Raw genomic sequence first — 18,960 nt, forward strand, 5'->3', positions numbered from 1 at the left:
CACAAGGTAATTTTTTCAAGGACAACTTTGCCGATATCAAGGGGATCTGCACTTGCATCTCGCCAGATGGCTCTGTCATCATTGGCATCTCGAACGAAAGATATCGTATGCTTCGCTCCGTAAATAACTTTTCTGAAATGTCTGCAAAATCCAAAAATGTGAGATAACGGAATTGCGCAGGAAAATCTTAAACTCGGACCAACCAACATAAGTTTTCGCGTGGCAAATCCGAGATTGTAATCATCATTGACGCCAGTTATTAACGCCATCTGGGTGGCTGGACCAGCACCAGTGTTATCCATTGGTATAGCGATGTTATACCGATTGTGTTCCGCTTCATCAGAATTATCCTTCGCGAACATCATACTAGGGCCGGCTGATCTAGTAAAATCATCAGAGTATCTTGCTAGTCCTATGATCGTTGTTGCTATATCAACATTATTCGTAATTGATTCAATCTCTCTTCCATCGATCATGTAGGTGGCGCTCTTGAATAATGCCATAATGCCGTTGTTGACAAATCCAACTTTAAAATTCGGTCCAAAGTTGGTATCGTTGGCTCTGACAATTTTACCAACAAATTCGATATACGCCTCAGATGGAAGAAAATATCTTGTTGTATCGTGGACTTGAATTTCCTTCCGATTTCTTGAATCTGGCTCAACTACATCGTACGAGAAATACTGGAAATCTCGCACTGATGTGTCCCTACCTACTGGCTCGTCCATATCAAATACTTCATTTGACACTTGTGCGAACATTTATTACTAATAATATCGTCTAAAACGAAGACCACTACCTGAAACAAAACTTGTATTTGCCGGATTTGTATTAGCAACATTCTGCGCTAGATTTGTATTAGCAACTTCCTGCACTAGATTTGTTATAGCAGCTTCCTGTGCTAGATCATTTATTTTTTTATTTGCCGCATCATTTATGACCTTACTAACTTCAGGTGGCATTTCTCTGGTAATGGGTAATTTAACGGGTTGCTTTTTACGTACTAAACTTAATATTTTATCTTTGATAGCGTTGAAGCCTTTACTGGCCAAATTACCGATACCAGAAATGGCAGTCTCGCCGATCTTTCCTATTGCTTTCAACCCAAATTGCTTAATCACGGGTCCAATTTTAGGTATTACTCGCGTGACAAGACTTCCAATGATATCACCGAATCCATTACCGTGGATATATTTGTACACGGGCAATCGAGAGTTAACTACGCGGACCTGTCTTGGTCTGCGCTGATATTTGTGAACAATCATGTTATTTCAATTGTGTTATTTTAATCGATAAGCTCATCGACGAGTTTCTTGTAAATGTGAGAATCAATAATACCACCACGAAATAATCGCTGACAAATATCTGAGGCTTCGTTGATTATTTCACGAGAGTTATTTCCAGCTCGTTTTCCTCCGATTAATACTTCGAGGCGAGATACGTCGTTGACAACACTGTCAGGACAGATGGTATATCCACTTCCTGTTTTGGGTTCATCTTCAGGTTCATCTTCAGGTGCATCTTCAGGTTCATCTTCAAGTTCTTCGGGCGGTTTTGATATTTCTTCCTGATCTAATTGTCTTATTTCTCTTGTAAAATTTTTGTAATCGGGATCTTCGATATCAATAGGTTTTCCCACAGAAGCAAAATACACAGTGGGTATCCATTGATCCCTTGACATTTTTAAATCACGATATTTTGCTTTCAAATAATTTTCTGGTTCCATAAAACCAAATCTAACAATTTGAATTAATTTATCTTCGTCACTAAATTTTTCAAGAGCATCACGGGTAAAATATCTTGATGGCATGATTCTTTTTTGTCTAATTTTTGTAAATTCGGATTCAACTTTCTCTGGTTCGGGTTCAACTTTGTGAAATGAAGGCAAAGATAGCGATAATGGTTTAGATTTGTATATCTTTTCATAATTACCTACCAAAATAATAAATTTAGTATATTCTGGATCATTAAATTTAACTACTTTGACATTCTTGTATGCATAATATACCCACCTTATCCAATTTATGTATGTTACTCTCTCGGATTGACCCGGTTTCATCAGTTTTTTTCGTCTGTTTTTCTCAAAATTTTCCACAGTAAATTTTACAACCTCATCCGGATTCATTGATTTTATTCTTGCGATAGTTTCATCGGTAAATTTATCGGAACCCGAAATTTTTATTTTTTCACTTTGAGGTTGTTCTTGCGGCAATTGTTCTTGTTGTGCTTGTGCTTGTGCTTGTGCTTGTGCTTGCGCTTGCGCTTGTGCTTGTGCTTGCGCTTGTGCTTGTGCGTGTGCTTGCGCTTGTTCTTGTCGAATTTGCTCAAGTTGACCCGGAACCACTTGGGTATGTTGCTCAATATCTCTCGTCATGGGAATAAGCCCAAGATCTTTAAGTTCCTTATCCTTTTGTTGTTTGCCATATGCGACTTGTTCGATAACTCCAGTGACTGGACTCAACCATTTTGACGATACCTCACCAATATGATATTGTGAATCATCATACTCACGAACTTTTTTCTTAAATAATTTTTTTGTCGGAATGAGTTTCCTTACTGCCGCTAATTCTTCTCGTGTTAATCTTGCAGAATGAGGCTCTCCAACTGTGCTAGTTTTTCGACTCATCTTATTTTCAATGATATTGTTTTATTGTAAAGTAAAATTAGCATTTGCAGCTTTTTCTTTGCCAAACTTCATCGACACCCAATCATTTTCCCACCCCCCCCCAAAAAAATTATATTTTTTCCTTGTCCAGAATCATAATTTGCACACAAAAATTACACTCGAGGTTGAATTTACGCAAATTGTTTTTCGTAGAAGGCTTTATTTTTGTAATCTGAGGCTTCTACGGAGAAAGTTCTCGTAGGAAGGTTTATTTTGCTGGAACGGTCTGGTCTGTAGAACCTCCCTGCTGCTGTAGAATTAGTCCTTTAGTGCTGTTCTTTTTAAATTTAAGCGAATTTATTTATGTAAATTATTCCTTGGATTTACAAAGTGTTCATTTATACATTTTGGACTCAATCACTATTTTGAGATAATTGTGAATTGATTTAGAAACGTTTTGAATTAGCCACACCAACACTATTCCAGACTATTGGTACATGAACACATTCAAAATTGGAATTGATTCGGAACAACACTGTTATTAATTCGGAACTATCTATAATTTTAGGGATGTGATAGAACTTTTAGGACAACTTGGGATTTAGGTCACAATGCTGTATGGTCCTTTAGAATATTCACTTTGTATCAAAGAAAATAAATAATTTGTTGATTTTGTACTAAACTTGTTGTTTTCACTCTTTTCTGTTGCTTAATTTAAGACAATAGAGTTGTAACAATTAAAGTATGTGCAGACATTCAATCTTCAAGTTTGACAATTTTCGTTCACCTAAATACGTTCGAGGTATTTGTAGAAACATCGAAATTTATTGATTAATTTGATTCCGATTTTTCATGACTGCTAGGTTTGACCTTTCTTAAAACTTTTCTCAAAAATGATCTTCTTATCTCTTTGTGGTTACATAGGGAGAGGATATCCTCTCCAAGTCACCCAACTCTTCAAAATGAAAAAAGAAAATCCCGACTGCAAACTAAACTAAACCAATTTATAATATTGGTGGCTAGTTTTCCACAAATAGTTTTTCTAGTGGTCACATGTAATTGTCTGTTATGTATATCTGTATTTTTATTATTATTGGCACATGGTTGTGTCTATGTATAAGTTTTGCTCATAACTGTAATGTAATGATCATCTGAAATCAAAATATTATATAGCTATTATTTGTACACGGGTATAACATTCTATTTTAAGATATTGAGAGTGCAGATTGCGTAAGATCTATAAATACGTATTTACGATCGGTAATTACCATTAATAATAAAACTCGTTGACAAGTTTAGTTTAATTCCTCATTCGTTGCTGGTGTCAGGTGCGTTCTCATAAGAATAAAGATATTTCCCTTTAGATGGGTTTGGTCAAGTGGGTTATTTGTCTATATGGGATATTTGCAAAATGTTGCGTAGCTAGACGAAGCGAAAAGCATTTTCACCATTTATGATTACATACACGTACGTGGAGCTGGCCACTTCTCTAATTTTATTTCTTATGTTGTTGTTACATCAGTTTGCAGACGTATTTAATGTAATGTTTAGATATTATTTGAGAGGCAACATTTGTTTAGATTATTCGTTGGAGCTAATAAGTGCTTTTTTAGCTAAACTATTATTCTTGGACAGGTGTGAATTATTCAAAGGAGTTCTGGACAATGCCAATTTGACACATCGGGACTCCTGGCAGACCAGTGCATTCGAGGAACTGAACTTCATATTCAAAATTCAATAACTTAAAATTTCTGGGTGCTCATGATGAGACGTATAATTCTCCATGCACAACTAACCTTGGTGCAAGCTTATGTGTGGAGAACACCATATGAGCCGCGGCATCTTGTTTATTTACATGTGCATGGAACACATGTCATTGATTCTGCACCAAATGAATCAGGTGCTACTTTCATTATTGCGTACTCCTGAGTCAAGCCTGGAAAAATACTAAAATCGCATCAATAGAATTTTTTCTATATTTTATTTAATTACATATAGGATAAGCTCTCAAAAGATATTTTTCCTAAAATTGTAATTTTCATTATTAACCAATTATGGACCACCAAACCCGTAAATGCCCAATTATTTGTTCATACATTCTAGGATGGTGCACAGTTTTTCCGCATAATTAGTACCGTGTGTCCTATAGTAGATACCCTTATCACGTACACCACGTGACTTTCGTCTGTTTCCACATTTTGAAGAATCATGATCACTTTGGAAGAAAATTAAGCTCCCAAAATTCAACACCAACCACCTACGACATCGATTTTTTCAACATCTTAAACAGTCTGTGGTATGTGATTTTATAAATCAAGTAGTTCCTTGAGGATATTTTCCGAAGTGATTCCCATCCTGACGATTAGAAGAATGATAGCCAATGTTAAAATATAAACATTAGGTCTTAAAATTATTTATAACTTCTCTTTTTTTTTCTTTAATTTTGTTTATATCTTTTAATAGGATCAGAAATGGAAGTGAATTCCAGATTACAGAATGCAATAGTGGTACATCACATACTTCAAGTAGTTAGTTCAGTGGCTTTCATCATCATTCATGCAGCAGCGTTGCCATTGTTTGCAGGGAGATTGACGTTTTTCATTTTGGTAAGAAACTGTACTAGTATCAGTAGTAGTTGCCCGGTCCGGTGCCTAATTGGTTAGAGCATTCACCTTCGATGCAGTAGGTTGTGGGTTCGAGCTCTGACCGAATCATACCAAAAGGTTATAAAAATATTAATAACTGCTGCCTTGCTTGGCGCTCAGCATTAAGAGGTTAGTGTTAAGACAGATCGGCCAGGTGTCTAGATAATGTGACTGGGTGGGACTTGTTGCCACATGTCTGTTTCATGCTACCCCAGTGCTAGACATCACTGTACACTGCCGCACTGCAGACATCGTAGCGATATGACTGAATTTGCTTTAAAGCTGGTAAAAAAAAAACAATCACACACACACACACACACACACACACATACACTACTTCTACCAGCATCACCAAAATAGCGACATATAACACATCCTTATCTTCTATTCCAGTAGTCAGCAATTACTACACATTATAAGTATCATTAATTGCCATCATCAGTAAAATATGATCACCATCCTCAGTGTCAATAATTACCATCATCAGTACAATATAATTACCATCCTCAGTGTCATTAATTACCATCATTAGTAAAATAGAATTACCTTTTTAGTACCTTTTTAATTACCATCATCCGTAAAATATAATTACCACCAACAATGTCATTAATTATCATCATACGTACAAGCAATTGCCATCATAAGTAAAATTAACTTCATCATAAGTATCATCATTCGCCATCAATTTGTTTTCTTTTCACTTCATTGATCTTGCCAATTTCCGTGCAATACCACCACCTCTACTAACACTGCTACTATTACTATTTCCAGTTTGACATTTCTCCTGTATTCATACGTATTTCTCTATACGTAAAGTGCAACCTAATTCCATACTATAAACAACTTACAGAGAATAAATTAATGAATGCATAAGTGCAATGTATGTATGTATGTATGTATGTATGTATGTATGTATGTATGTATGTATGTATGTATGTACATATGTATGTATGTATGTATGTATGTATGTATGTATGTATGTATGTATGTATGTATGTATGTGTGTGTGTGTGTATGTATGTATGTATCTGTCAGTGACTGTATCAAAATTAAATCAGAAGCTGAAATGCAATTTATAATATCAATGAGAAATCCAATCAATCTTCTACTTTGTCAATCTTTTTGTTGTAGTTCGTCATCGTCATTGGCCCTGTATATGTGTTCATCATCTTCTGGATTGCATCGAAATGCAATTATCAGGACCTGCGTGCTATTCTTGTGAGTATTCATCTGATCCATGTTAAGTTCCGGTAACGATAGCTTTATCCATTGTATAGAATGCATATCCATTCCCCAGTATTAATTTTTGAATGCTTGATTTATTGAGTTAATCAGAATTGGCCATAAATCCTTCCAAAAAGAACTGATAAAAATTCAATAGTGAATCCATCACTTCAAGGACTGTTTCTATTACTTATTTTATTCATGGATTCTGAAGCTTCAGCAAATATTATGCTACCCTCTAACATTTTTTCATCTTCTGTCAATTTGTGAACCTCAGATCTTCCAACTGCCTCTTCTAGTTTTATTTGACTTTTATTATTATCTTCTTTAGTAAATAATGTATCATCTAACCTCTTTACCTCATTCAAAACTTTGCCCTGATTCATCTCTCTTATTCGTTATTGTTTCATGTCCTTTTCTCCATGATAAAAATGTTTTGTTATTTTGTATCCTTTTTCTATTCATTTACTTTTTCATGCTAGTTCCATCCCTTTAACTTTTTTGGTTTAGTTTGTTCGAGTCGAATGTTCACAGTTTGAAGTATATCCAAACTGAATGCATTGACATTGTTTTTAATACATTTTTGAAAATGTTCAACTCCCTTCAATAGTTTCTTTTTTCTTTTTCTTCATCCTTTCTTCTGTAAAGGAATGTTCTGAGGTGACAGCACCGATTTCTTATTCAAGGATTTCGAAGACTAATTCATAATCCAGATTATTACTGTTATTATTATTATTATTATTATTATTATTATTATTATTATTATTTTGTTGTTGTTTTTGTATACAGTATATTTATTTCTTATCTTTACATTTCCCTTTTCAACATATTAGTGGTCATTTAGCATCGAATTATTGGATTTCTAGAAAATTTGTCTCTTTTTAAGCTGTATAAATTGAACGGTGGGTAAGGGCAGCAGGAACATGTGTGTATTCTTCCTATCAATAAAACTTAGACATTCTTCATTAGTAAGAAAAAAATCTAAGTGTTCCATTTTAACTGGCTTTTCTGAATCAAGCTAAAGTCTGTGATTTTCTTCCTCCAGATCCAGTATTCTGTCTGTTGCTTTAGGGTTATTTATTGTTCCGTAGTTATATGCATCTATGTCACTATTTTGAACAACGTTCCAGGCTGCGTAGAGGACAGAGGAAGGACTTTTATATTCTTTGTTAACTGACTAGCCACAGTAGAAAATGTTGGATAATCTTCATTTTGCCAATATATTAGTAAGCGTTTTTATTCTCAATGCCCTTATCAAGAGCAGCTATACTTACTTAACGTCCTTAACGCGTCCTTAAAGCGTCTATAAACTTGTAAATCCCGTCTTTGCTTCAATATTTGTTTCGATTACTTTTTGTAAACATTGTATGGAACTTGTTATTACTTTCAAATTCCAATACATTTTTCGCTTTTGGTCCTCTTGCATTTAAAGACAAACTACTAACCATTTTAAAAAAAAAAAAGAAAAAACAAAAAAGAATAGCACAGTTCTTACAAATAAACCCATAATAGATACATGATAAAATTTCGATAAAGAATTATATATTGTGAGGGATCCACGCAAGAAAAAGATTTTAAAATGTTTACACTGAAGAAGCGAGAGAGAATTAAAGTACTAAAAAACGAACCAACATTTATAGTCGAGGTGTAAATTTTGCTTCATTCTAGAAAACTAGGCATGGTGAATTATTATTTTTAAAATAATCCATTTGATAATCCATCTAGGCAATAACTATAAACCACCTCCAAGATGAAGAAAGAAAAACTAAACAAAAAAACCCAAGGAACATTTGATGTAGCTAAATTTAGGGGACCATGATAAATGAATATAAATTTGTTTTGTTTTATTACCTACAAAACCCGATCTCATTCCAAAAAGTTACGCAGAATAATCGAACAATTTTAACTGAAGAATGGTACACATTGTAAGATAAACAACCACTCATCTCGGACAAAATATCATTGAAATTGTGTGCAGAGTCTGACTTTTTACTTGAACTTGTCTGCTTACAGTGTGATGGACAATTAGGTATCAGTATGAACAATTTCTAAGAAGCGCATTAAACTTTTTAAGGTTAAGTTAAGTAATGGTTTAGGATTACAATTATGTGAATATTATTATGAATACTGTATAAAGGAAGACATTTATTCAATGTGAATCAAATGATAGCATTAATTGGGATGCATTTCGAAAGCTCCAAGTTTCATATGCTTTTCCATCAGACGGAATAATAACTTCGGAAATTCTGATAAACTGTCCCTACACATATATCAAAATTGAATAACCATATATTTAGATCAGTTTTTGGCAGAGATTTATGGAGAGAATAGATTGATAAAAGTAAAATTTATTGTATGCTGTTTGACAACTATTATGACTCCCCGGTCTTAAAACAACTACCAAGAAAGTGAATGCCAGCAAGATTTGTATAATGGAAAATAAAATTTACTTCCCTAAAATAAAAGTAAAAAAGTAAAAATAGTGTCAGTATGGTGAATGAAATCATAAAGATTCCTAATTATTGTATCAGTTCCAGGAGTATACAGTAATCCGTTTGGGTACTAATGGTTTTCCTATTGATGTCCTATAATGTACTGATGTGTCAACAGTACAGAAGAATCACTATGATATCATCCCTAAATGTCTTTAAAAGAATTTATAGTAATTCCATAAAAGCTATAAATCCAAATGTATTTGTAATGAATTCACATAATTCAGTAACATATATTAAACAACCAAATGAATTTAAGTAAATTGACAGAACTTCGTGACCGCTATTATTCCAGTTAATCTGAATATTTAGAGCACTTTAATCAAAACGAATGATTATCTTAAATGAATTCTCACAAAATAAATAAATAACTTTCAAGATTAGTGATGCTACTTAGAATACACAATCCTCCGTAAACATTCTCATATATATATGACTGATACGCATTTACTAAAACATAAATACGGTTCATCGCCCAATCTGAGCTTCTGTTTATAGTAATGAGTATAATATTTGATAAGAAACAAAATTGAAATTTAATTCAAACATTTTAATGGAGGTAGAGGTGTAAAACTGTCATGTACATTAATATGCATTTGATGTAATGATTTGTTTTTAACCCTATTTCTCTTGTGTACTTTATCTTATTATAGGTTCACTTTAACCCTTTACTCAGCACGCTGTGGTTCCTTGTCTTTTTCCCATTTTGCATCACAAGCCTACTACTTTTTGACGGAATATTAGCCATAACGCTAACCATTATCACCGCCTTCCTGCTTCTCAGCTCGGTGATATTTGGGACTTACGGAATCTGGAAGTCAGCCCGAAAAGTCGCTCTCCGTGAAAGACGTGCCAAACGCGAACACTACGATGTACTTCATACTGTCGACTGTGGAGGCTCCCGCCATTAATTGATAGACTGCCTCAAGCCAATGTTATTCAACCAATAAAGAGTAAGTGCTAACTCTCTTTTTCCGATGAATATAATGCGCTCTCAAGGTCATGCAATATTTCCATCCGAAAAACTCGTTCATATTTTCCCATACAAATGCAGTAGCCTAGAATTATCATTTTATTTTATTGTGTCCAGTGTATACTACCTTAGCTGTAAACTTAATTGAAAATACTTTTGGAACAAACCATCCATAACTATTCAGCTTCACACTACTAGTTATAAGAAAACACTACGTTCAATAGATTCAGTTTTGGGTTTGAAAACGGAAAGATTGTTATATTCAGTCATTTATTATAAGTTTTGTTTAAATTTGTCCATTGTTTCCTTTCCAGCTTTTGTTCATGACCAAATCTAAGTTTCTGGCTAAAATTATACGTACAGTATTTGATAACCACGCAATACTTTGATTATGTACTCTATGCGCACGCGTATGCTGGTGAGAATAACCAAATATTGATGAGGGTAAAGGAGTTCTATTTCATGCACATTAAATTGCACGTGATATTTTATCTTATTTCAGGTTCACGTTAACACTCACCTAATTATGCCGTGGTTCCTTGTATTTTTCACATTTTGCATCGTATGTTCGCTATTGAATGACGGAAAATTAATCATATTGGTCGCCATTTTCTATATTGTTTGTGTGCTATAAATATTCTGAGAACAAAAAAACAAAAAAAAAACAAACAAACGACAATTCCATTTTAAAAATTTAGAAGTTAGTTTAATGAGCGAGAAATTTTGGTATCTTCTATTTTGATGAAATTTAAAAAAAACAAGAACCTATTGTGTGTGATTAAAACATTGAATCCAGTTTTTTTTTGAACGAAATAATACACTTTAGCCACATTCAGTTCCCCAGTGAACGTTTCGCGAACTGTTATTTTTTTTTATATTTAGAAAGTTTTGTCAACTAAATATCATGGATAAGGTGTACATCCTGAACTGTTCTTATCCTGCTATTTAATTAAAACAAAATATACAAAGCTCTCAAGAATTTTACGTAGGTTCAACTTTCTATGGCTGCAACGGAACTACAACGTTAGAAATTATAAAATGAATCACTAAGAGACAATATATAAGATCAAACTAAATTCTGTATTCGACAGGAATGGCAAGAGATGCCTGAATTAATTGGTACACAGATGCGAATTCGCCCTGACAGATATTCCGCAAATCATCAAAATGATTTTACTGTTGCTAATTAAATAAATTTTGCTTTCTAATTAATACGCATCTACTTTCTATTTAATACACATCTGCTTTCCAATTAATACACATCAACTTTCGACAAAATGTTAACTTTGACCACTGATTTATTTGCTTTACATGCAAGTTTTTTTTAAAACACTTTTATATTTGTTTGTTGATATATTTGCATTAAATGAATCTTTATGCTCTTATTCTCACCCATATTTCCAATATGAGTCCACAATACCCTTGTAATTCTTTTAGTGATTAAAGCATTTCATATCTGAGACTGATTTATGTTTACTTTCTGTATGTTTCCTAGTGATAATTTTGTCCCAGTTTGATTCGGACGGGATATATTGCTGTTACTTATACAATTATTCACAGTACAGGGATAGAAAGTAACTGTGCAGGGACATTTTAGGCGTGGTTGTTGAGATGCAGGTTGGGGAAAGGAAACCTGGACCTTGAATAGGGTCATTATTATCCTTCTTCAAAATAATTATTTAATTTACCGGTCCTTCCTATTATCAATCAAACCTTCTTCTCCTGTATGTATGTATGTATGTATGTATGTATGCATGTATGCATTATGCATGTATGTATGCATGTATGTATTTATGCATGTATGTATGTGTGTATGTATGTGTGAGTGTATGTATGTATGTATGTATGTATGTATGTATGTATGTATGTATGGATGGATGGATCGATGGATGGATCGATGGATGGATGGATGGATGTAGTTATGTGTGTATGTATGTATGTATGTATGTATGTATGTATGAAATATGCATGCATGCATACATGCATGAATGTATGTATGTATGTATGTATGTATGTATGTACGAATGAAGGGTGGGTAGGTCTGCACGTACGTACATACATATATATGTATGTATGTATGTATGTATGTATGTATGTATGTATGAATGAAGGGTGGGTAGGTATGCACGTACGTACATACTTATGTATGTATGTATGTATGTATGTATGTATGTATGTATGTATGTATGTATGAGCAGCAGGGGGGTGAAACGCCATTCATTCATACATAAGTATTTACGAACGTACTTACATACATACATAAATACTTGCATGCATTAATACATACATATATACATACGTATATACATATATTCATTCATACATAAGTATGTACTACGTACGTACATACCTACCAAGCTTTCATTCATACATGCATACATTAATTCATACATACATACATTCTTACATGCATTCATACATATCTACATGCGTACACACAAATATACATACATACATACATACATACATACATACATACATACATACATAGATACATACATACATACATGCATAAATATGTATGTATGTACATACGTACTTACCTACCTACATTCATACATACATACATTGACAAATACATAAATACATACATACATACATACATACATACATACATACATAGCAGCGGGAGGGGGGCGAACAGACCAAAAGGCATTTTCCCAAAAAAATGTCTCCACGAAAATATTGTTCTCTTAAATGCTGATTTAACCAAATAAACTTTTAGAAGTACATGCAAACAGACCAAAATGCATTTTCAAAAATAAAAGGTTCTATACAAAATATTGTTCTAGCAAGGGCTGATTTGACAAAATAAACTTTTCCACGATGATTAGAAATGTCAAAGAATTATAAAATAATTCTAGGACGCGCCCATGCTGCTGCTGTAGTTGGTGTTTTTATTTTTATCCAAATATTTTGTCAAGGTCGATTCGATATCATGTTCGAGGATCATGCAGGTTTATTATTACAAATCCATGCGGAATTGCCTGAGCGCGACTAAAAATGTTTTTTAATTTATTAATATCCATGTCACCGCTGCACCAGGTTTGATGAATATTTCTTAGCGTGTGTGTGTCAACGCCGTTAAAAGCAGCCAAAATATTGCAATTATCCCTGATGACTTTTGGTATTTGTGTATACCGTTGAGTTACATAAACAATGTCAATATTTTTATGTCTTCCTCGGAAAAATATTCTTGCAGGATTCGCTTGTTTATCCAACATTATATCGTCGTATATATCTAAATTATTAATAGATCCATCAATGGAATCAACCGATGGAGCTTCATCGATGTCTGTGATAAATTCAATAACGTCACCGCATTCATGCAACAATGATGCGTTCTCGTTAAAATCCTTTAATACTTGATAACATTGTTGATCATCAACGGATGGCGCTATCAAATACAACTTGTCCCATTTCAACCATCTCATTATCAAATTAAGCAGCAATTGTGTTTTTCCACTACCAGATGGACCTATTATTATCATTCTAATAGAATTTGGTAATGCCACGTGGTGTTTAACTGGTTCGTGTTTCTTTGTGGCGGCAAAATCAATACATTCATGGTATAATTATATTATGGATTGATATTGTGTAAAATGTCGTTCACGTACACCAAGAATAAACCTAATTAAGGTTGTTACGCGCAATAACAAATCAGCAGTTGCAGGTAAGTGCGTGAAATGCGGCACACAGAAATTTAGATTTGTTTCAGCTGGTCAAAAACCAATCAAAGTAAAATTAATATATAAAAAAGAAATACGGCGTTGACATTGCAGCAAAATTAGCGCCGCTGCCATTATTATTTTGGTCCAAATATCAAGGAGAAAAACATCTTCCCGGGTATAATTATTGTGGTCCTGGAACTCGACTCGATATCAAACTTGATAATGAAGATCAACCAAAATCAGGCGAAAATCCAATAAATTTAATTGATCAAGCATGTCTAACTCATGATGTTGCCTATCGAAGTAATGATTTTCAACAAAGACATATCACGTATGTAAAATTAATTCATACACTAAATTCTATATAAAAAAAATCAATCAAAGAAAGATTAGCTAGTTGGTTAATTAACACCGCAATGAAAGGTAAATTAGTTTTAGGTGCTGATAATTAATATCATGGAATCAATTTATTATTCTCCGGTTGGATTTTGGAAAGGTTAAACAGCGATTAAAAAACTTGCCACGGCTGCTCGAGTAAAACCTGCTACTGTCGCAGCATGGATATCCAAGCAGGCCGTGTGGCAAATTTATTCAGGACAAAAGATCTCACGGTGGAAAGATTACCAGATGTGATAGCGGCAACAAATAATGAACCAACACGAGCAATATCGATGAAACCAGCGATCGCGATTACAAAAACAACTATACCAATTCAGTGACGTGATTTTTCAACACGGCCAGTGTTAGGTAGTATTACTGTGCGATATTTATATAAACCAGGCGAGGCTGAGGGTGGCAGAAAATGAGCAACATATCCTGTCTGGAGTACAATAACACATAAAATATCAACCGTGACAAGATCGTCAGGTAGACCAGCAATTTATGTAATTGATTCACTTGCTCCTCAGCGTGGATTTACTCGTGAAGAATTACTTGTAATTCCCACAGACACTCAACTGCCGCCGCAATCACTTAAATAATCAATTCCATGTCGATTACATTCCAAACACGCCAAAGTCACGTTGGTGCGATTATGACCGAAATTATTATTTTTCCTGTCCACGGTAAATTGTTTTGAATCGTTTTTCTGATACTGCCACGTCATTGTACAATTACAACCTGAACAGTGATTGTTTTGTTGCTGTTTCAGCGACATTATAAATTCGACATCTAAGTCAAATTCGTAATTATTTTTTTTTATCAAATTGTTTGTAACTGTATAATTTTTTCTTTATTATGTAATCGTCAGTTTTATCACCAGTTATTAAACCATCTAAAACGATCCGCCCTAGTTTAGATATTTTTCTAACCCTAGATACAGCCAAATAAACTAAATTTGACCATTCTATGCGATCATCAACAATCCAAATTCGTGTATCAGTAATAGTTAATCCTTGCGACGAATGAATCGTCATCGCGTACCCTAGCGTCCATGGAGATTTTTCTGCATTTAACGCGTTCTCGACGAAAGTAACATCAACGGTGATAATATCATTCAGTACTAGATTTTTTTTTTGTCTTGTCCTGGTACATCAACGTCAATATTTTGTCGTCGTGTATCTGCTGGTCGATAACATAACGGCACTGGCATCGTTGAAAACTTTTAAATAATTCCCGTTGAAGATTATCACGAACTATTTTTCTGCATGCAACTATTAAATCATTTGGCGTCCACATATTTAAAAAATCTTTCATTGATGTTTCTGAAATTATTTCTCGCATTATGCTACATTGAGTTTTATTTGATTGTAATCGAACTAATTTTTTTAATTCACTTAATTGTTCATCAAGTGATCTGTAATCGGCGTCAACTTCTTCATAATAATCAACAAAATTCTTCAGGCATTCATGAGGAGATTCTCCATCAATTATGCTCGGTTGACCGTGATCGCTGCACATTATTAACGCTGTAATATTCACTGATAATCAATCAATAAATACGTTTAGCGTTTCCAACAAAACAGTACAAATTTCATCCCAAATAATAACTTTATTAATATATTTATCACCCATTCGAGAGCAAGTCCATGTACCACCGCTGTATTTGAAATAACTATGATACGTACACGAATTAACTCCGCGTTGTTTCATTTCTCTCGCTAATCTATGTGTTGGCGTTAACACGACCACGTCAGAATTTCTAAATAATTCTATGATTCGTGTTGTTTTACCGGATCCACCTCGCCCGTTCACGTACACGGTTTTATATCACGATGCCGGATCGTGCACAGACGGCGCTAATGAATTTTCTAGCACTGTATCGGAATAATATTTATTTTCAACTGCAACATCAGCTGGTGCACAATAATTAAGACTATTTTCATCTTTGATTCTCCACGTGCCCCATGTACCATCTCCGGTTAAATTTTCTAACATTTATAAATATTTTCTACTAATGTAAAATGAATCATTAGCTACTCTAACTGCGTCGTTGGGAAATCTATTTATCATCGATAATAAATTTATACTTACGTACGCGAGCATTGATGATCTTAAATGATTATACTGCGGAGATTCTCCATCAATGTAACTAACACCGGTACCTAATTTTGTTCCGTGGGCGAGATAAGTGTTTTTCTCGAAAATAAAGTACACCCTTTGACGCGGTATCAGCGATTATAAAATCTAATTCAGCGTCGTCCATGATTAACATGCAATGATGTCCTTGATGATCATATGCGCCGCCCTGAGTAAATTTACCGATTATTTTTCTACCTAAATCTTTTGAGTCATCGTGTTCCGTTGGCAACCAAACTGTGTTTTCTTTTCGATATGATATAATTGCTTCACTGATCGTCAACGACGTTAACATGGCACAATCAATCATGTATCGCGGCAACACTATTGGTACCCATCGTTGTTCTGAAAAATGTCGACCAAACCAAATATAACAAATTTTATACAGACAAGCAGCAAATTCAAATGATACAACACGAGCGAATCCTGTCGCGGAGAAATCCGGCAACGGACCTTTAAATGACACCCGCGTCATCTCGTCGGTGGGATGTCCAAATTGTTCAAAGTATTTTACACATTCACCGTATCCTAGGAAACTTCTAGGGTAACACGTAATCATGTCAAATGATACCATGTCGGCTCAATTATATTCGGTATTCCATAATCCACCGTGTCCGTATCCGATACAACTTTGTTGTACATCTTTGAGAAATTCCCGCCACGTCGGCTTCCATGAGTTTTTTTCCTTAGCAGCGTGAGCAACAACCGATGGAACAGTAAAATAATTAATCAATAATTGCTTGAGGTTTATTGATTATTTGTTTGCTAATTCTTTCATTGAGTCGTGTAATAATTTACTCCTGTACTTGTCGCCATTAGGTCGTACAAATTGATCATATCGTTCATCGCTGAAAAACTTCCACACCGATACCGGAACGGATTTACTTATTTCATAAATAAAATCAAATATATTTTCAGAAAATTTCTGTGAATAAAATTTGACAACACGATCTCGAGGAAATATTGTTACCGCCGACGTCCACGGGTGTGAATTATGATCAACAATACAATTGATGCTCCCTTGGATTTATACGCGGATGAATATAAAACCTCACCTGATATTGTCTTTACCGTCATGGGAAATTTTAATTTAGTTGATAACGCAGCAATGTCATTCACTGATGCACAAGCAGAGACTGATTCCGCCCATGTAGTTATTTTTTCTCGTCGTAAATCTGTTAAACCTTATCCGTGTTTTGCATTTGTAAAATGTTCCATTACTCGTTCAGCTACACAATTCATTTTTAAAGAATGTTTCATCAAAGCAAGATTTCCAACATCAGTTTTATCACGCAACTGATAAATTTCATAAACCGGGTACGCCCGTATATAATACGGTTTATCGATGCCGGTTAACAATCCCGGTTTAGAACCGCCGCTTACAATGACAGATTTTTTCCAGTAATTACAGGATCACGTTTATCACGAGTAATCCATACGTCGTTGTCGTTGTAAACGATAAATTTTACCCTGAATATAAATTTTTTATCACCGAGAGTGCTAATTATTCTTTTTAGCTCGTGCGTCGTTCATGGTGTTATCGATGCCGTTAGCTTTCCACGCCGACCATACATGAGCTGCTCCGTCATCGTAAAATTCTTTCTTGGCCTGATTTATTTCAGATAAATCGTATTTAGCATCATCGAGGACAAATAAACTCATGTTATATTTTAGACAAAGATCTAAATAATAATGAATCAATGCAAATGGTTAATGGTTGGTTCATTTACCTGCTGTGAGCTTCGTAGTAACTAGATGTATACGATGCAGCATCGGAATACGCGGAAAAACACAAATATGCGTGCAATGCGGTGGAAACGCTATCGAAAACTTAAAAGAGATTATGACAAAAAACTTATCGTTGATAGAATTATAAAATGCAAAGAAGATTATCTAAATAGGTTTTCAAGCAAATTTTGATTTAGAGAGATAATAATTTCTATATGGATATAACCTTCACGAAGCAACCAATCATCGATAACTACAAAGCATCTTGCAACGGCTCAGTCAGACATTGCAAATCGAAAAAAACCAGTTGGTGTCGTTGATAAATTTGGTTATTTCAGATTTAAAACCAGCGGTAAGAAAAATTATTATTGTCATAGATTTATTTATGAATGTTTTCACGGACCAATCGAAGACGGTCTTGTAATTGATCACATCGATGGAAACAAACTTAATAATAATTTATCTAATCTGAGGGCGGTTACTCAATGTGAAAATTGCATATCATGAAATACTGGCAAACACAGCAAATACGCCAAGGTGGTTAAATCAATAAATACAAAAACCGGCGAAGAAATATACTTTCTATCGATGAACGCCGCTGGTAGATATTTTGATATTAATTCAGCTGTTGTACGACAAGTTGCAGAGCGAATAACTAAATTGGAGTTTTCATATAAATTTGGAACCTGGATTTCATTTTCTTATTCTCCTCTGATATTCGATTAAAAAAGTTATATTGTTTCTGAAATTATCTTATTTCAATGATTATACATTTTTTTTACTTTTAGAAATATAATGTTGATATATTATATATATTGAATTATAAATGAAGAAAAATATCAATGATGTAATTGACGCCTATGAAGTATTAAAGATTAAAGAAATAAAAATATCAGATAAACTAGACGCTGACAAAATAACTACGGATTTCGAAATACTAATGCAAATACGTCTTGTCGGCCGAATATAGATTAATAAAGAAAATTCAATCAGCGATGTATCAGTCGCTGTCTGGCATCGATGAAACACAAATAAAAGAATTTTCCGCACTAGCTAACGCGATTGAAAAGATACGATCAGAATTATCTGACGAATATGAAGAAAA

The 18,960-nt window shown here is 34.1% G+C and overlaps 1 protein-coding gene across 6 annotated transcripts in view; it reads left to right on the top strand.

The window, feature by feature from the left end:
* The window catches only part of LOC149799070 (uncharacterized), a 70,923-nt gene that overhangs the window by 35,389 nt on the left and 16,574 nt on the right, over nucleotides 1–18,960 (top strand). For 3 of the 6 annotated variants that reach the window (XM_089958057.1, XM_089958058.1, XM_089958056.1), the window contains exons 3-5: nucleotides 5,069–5,211; nucleotides 6,382–6,468; nucleotides 9,620–10,612. In XM_089958057.1, the coding sequence (XP_089814183.1) occupies nucleotides 5,069–5,211; nucleotides 6,382–6,468; nucleotides 9,620–9,877 (488 nt within the window). In that variant the 3' untranslated portion in view covers nucleotides 9,878–10,612. Of the gene's footprint in view, nucleotides 1–5,068; nucleotides 5,212–6,381; nucleotides 6,469–9,619; nucleotides 10,613–18,960 lie in introns of those variants that run through there. The other 3 variants (XM_089958060.1, XM_089958061.1, XM_089958059.1) reach the window with 3 other exon arrangements.

The sequence above is a fragment of the Sinohyriopsis cumingii genome, chromosome 5 (assembly GCF_028554795.1).
Source record: "Sinohyriopsis cumingii isolate HCF-2022 chromosome 5, ASM2855479v2, whole genome shotgun sequence".
NCBI classification, from domain to species: Eukaryota; Metazoa; Mollusca; class Bivalvia; order Unionida; family Unionidae; genus Sinohyriopsis; species Sinohyriopsis cumingii.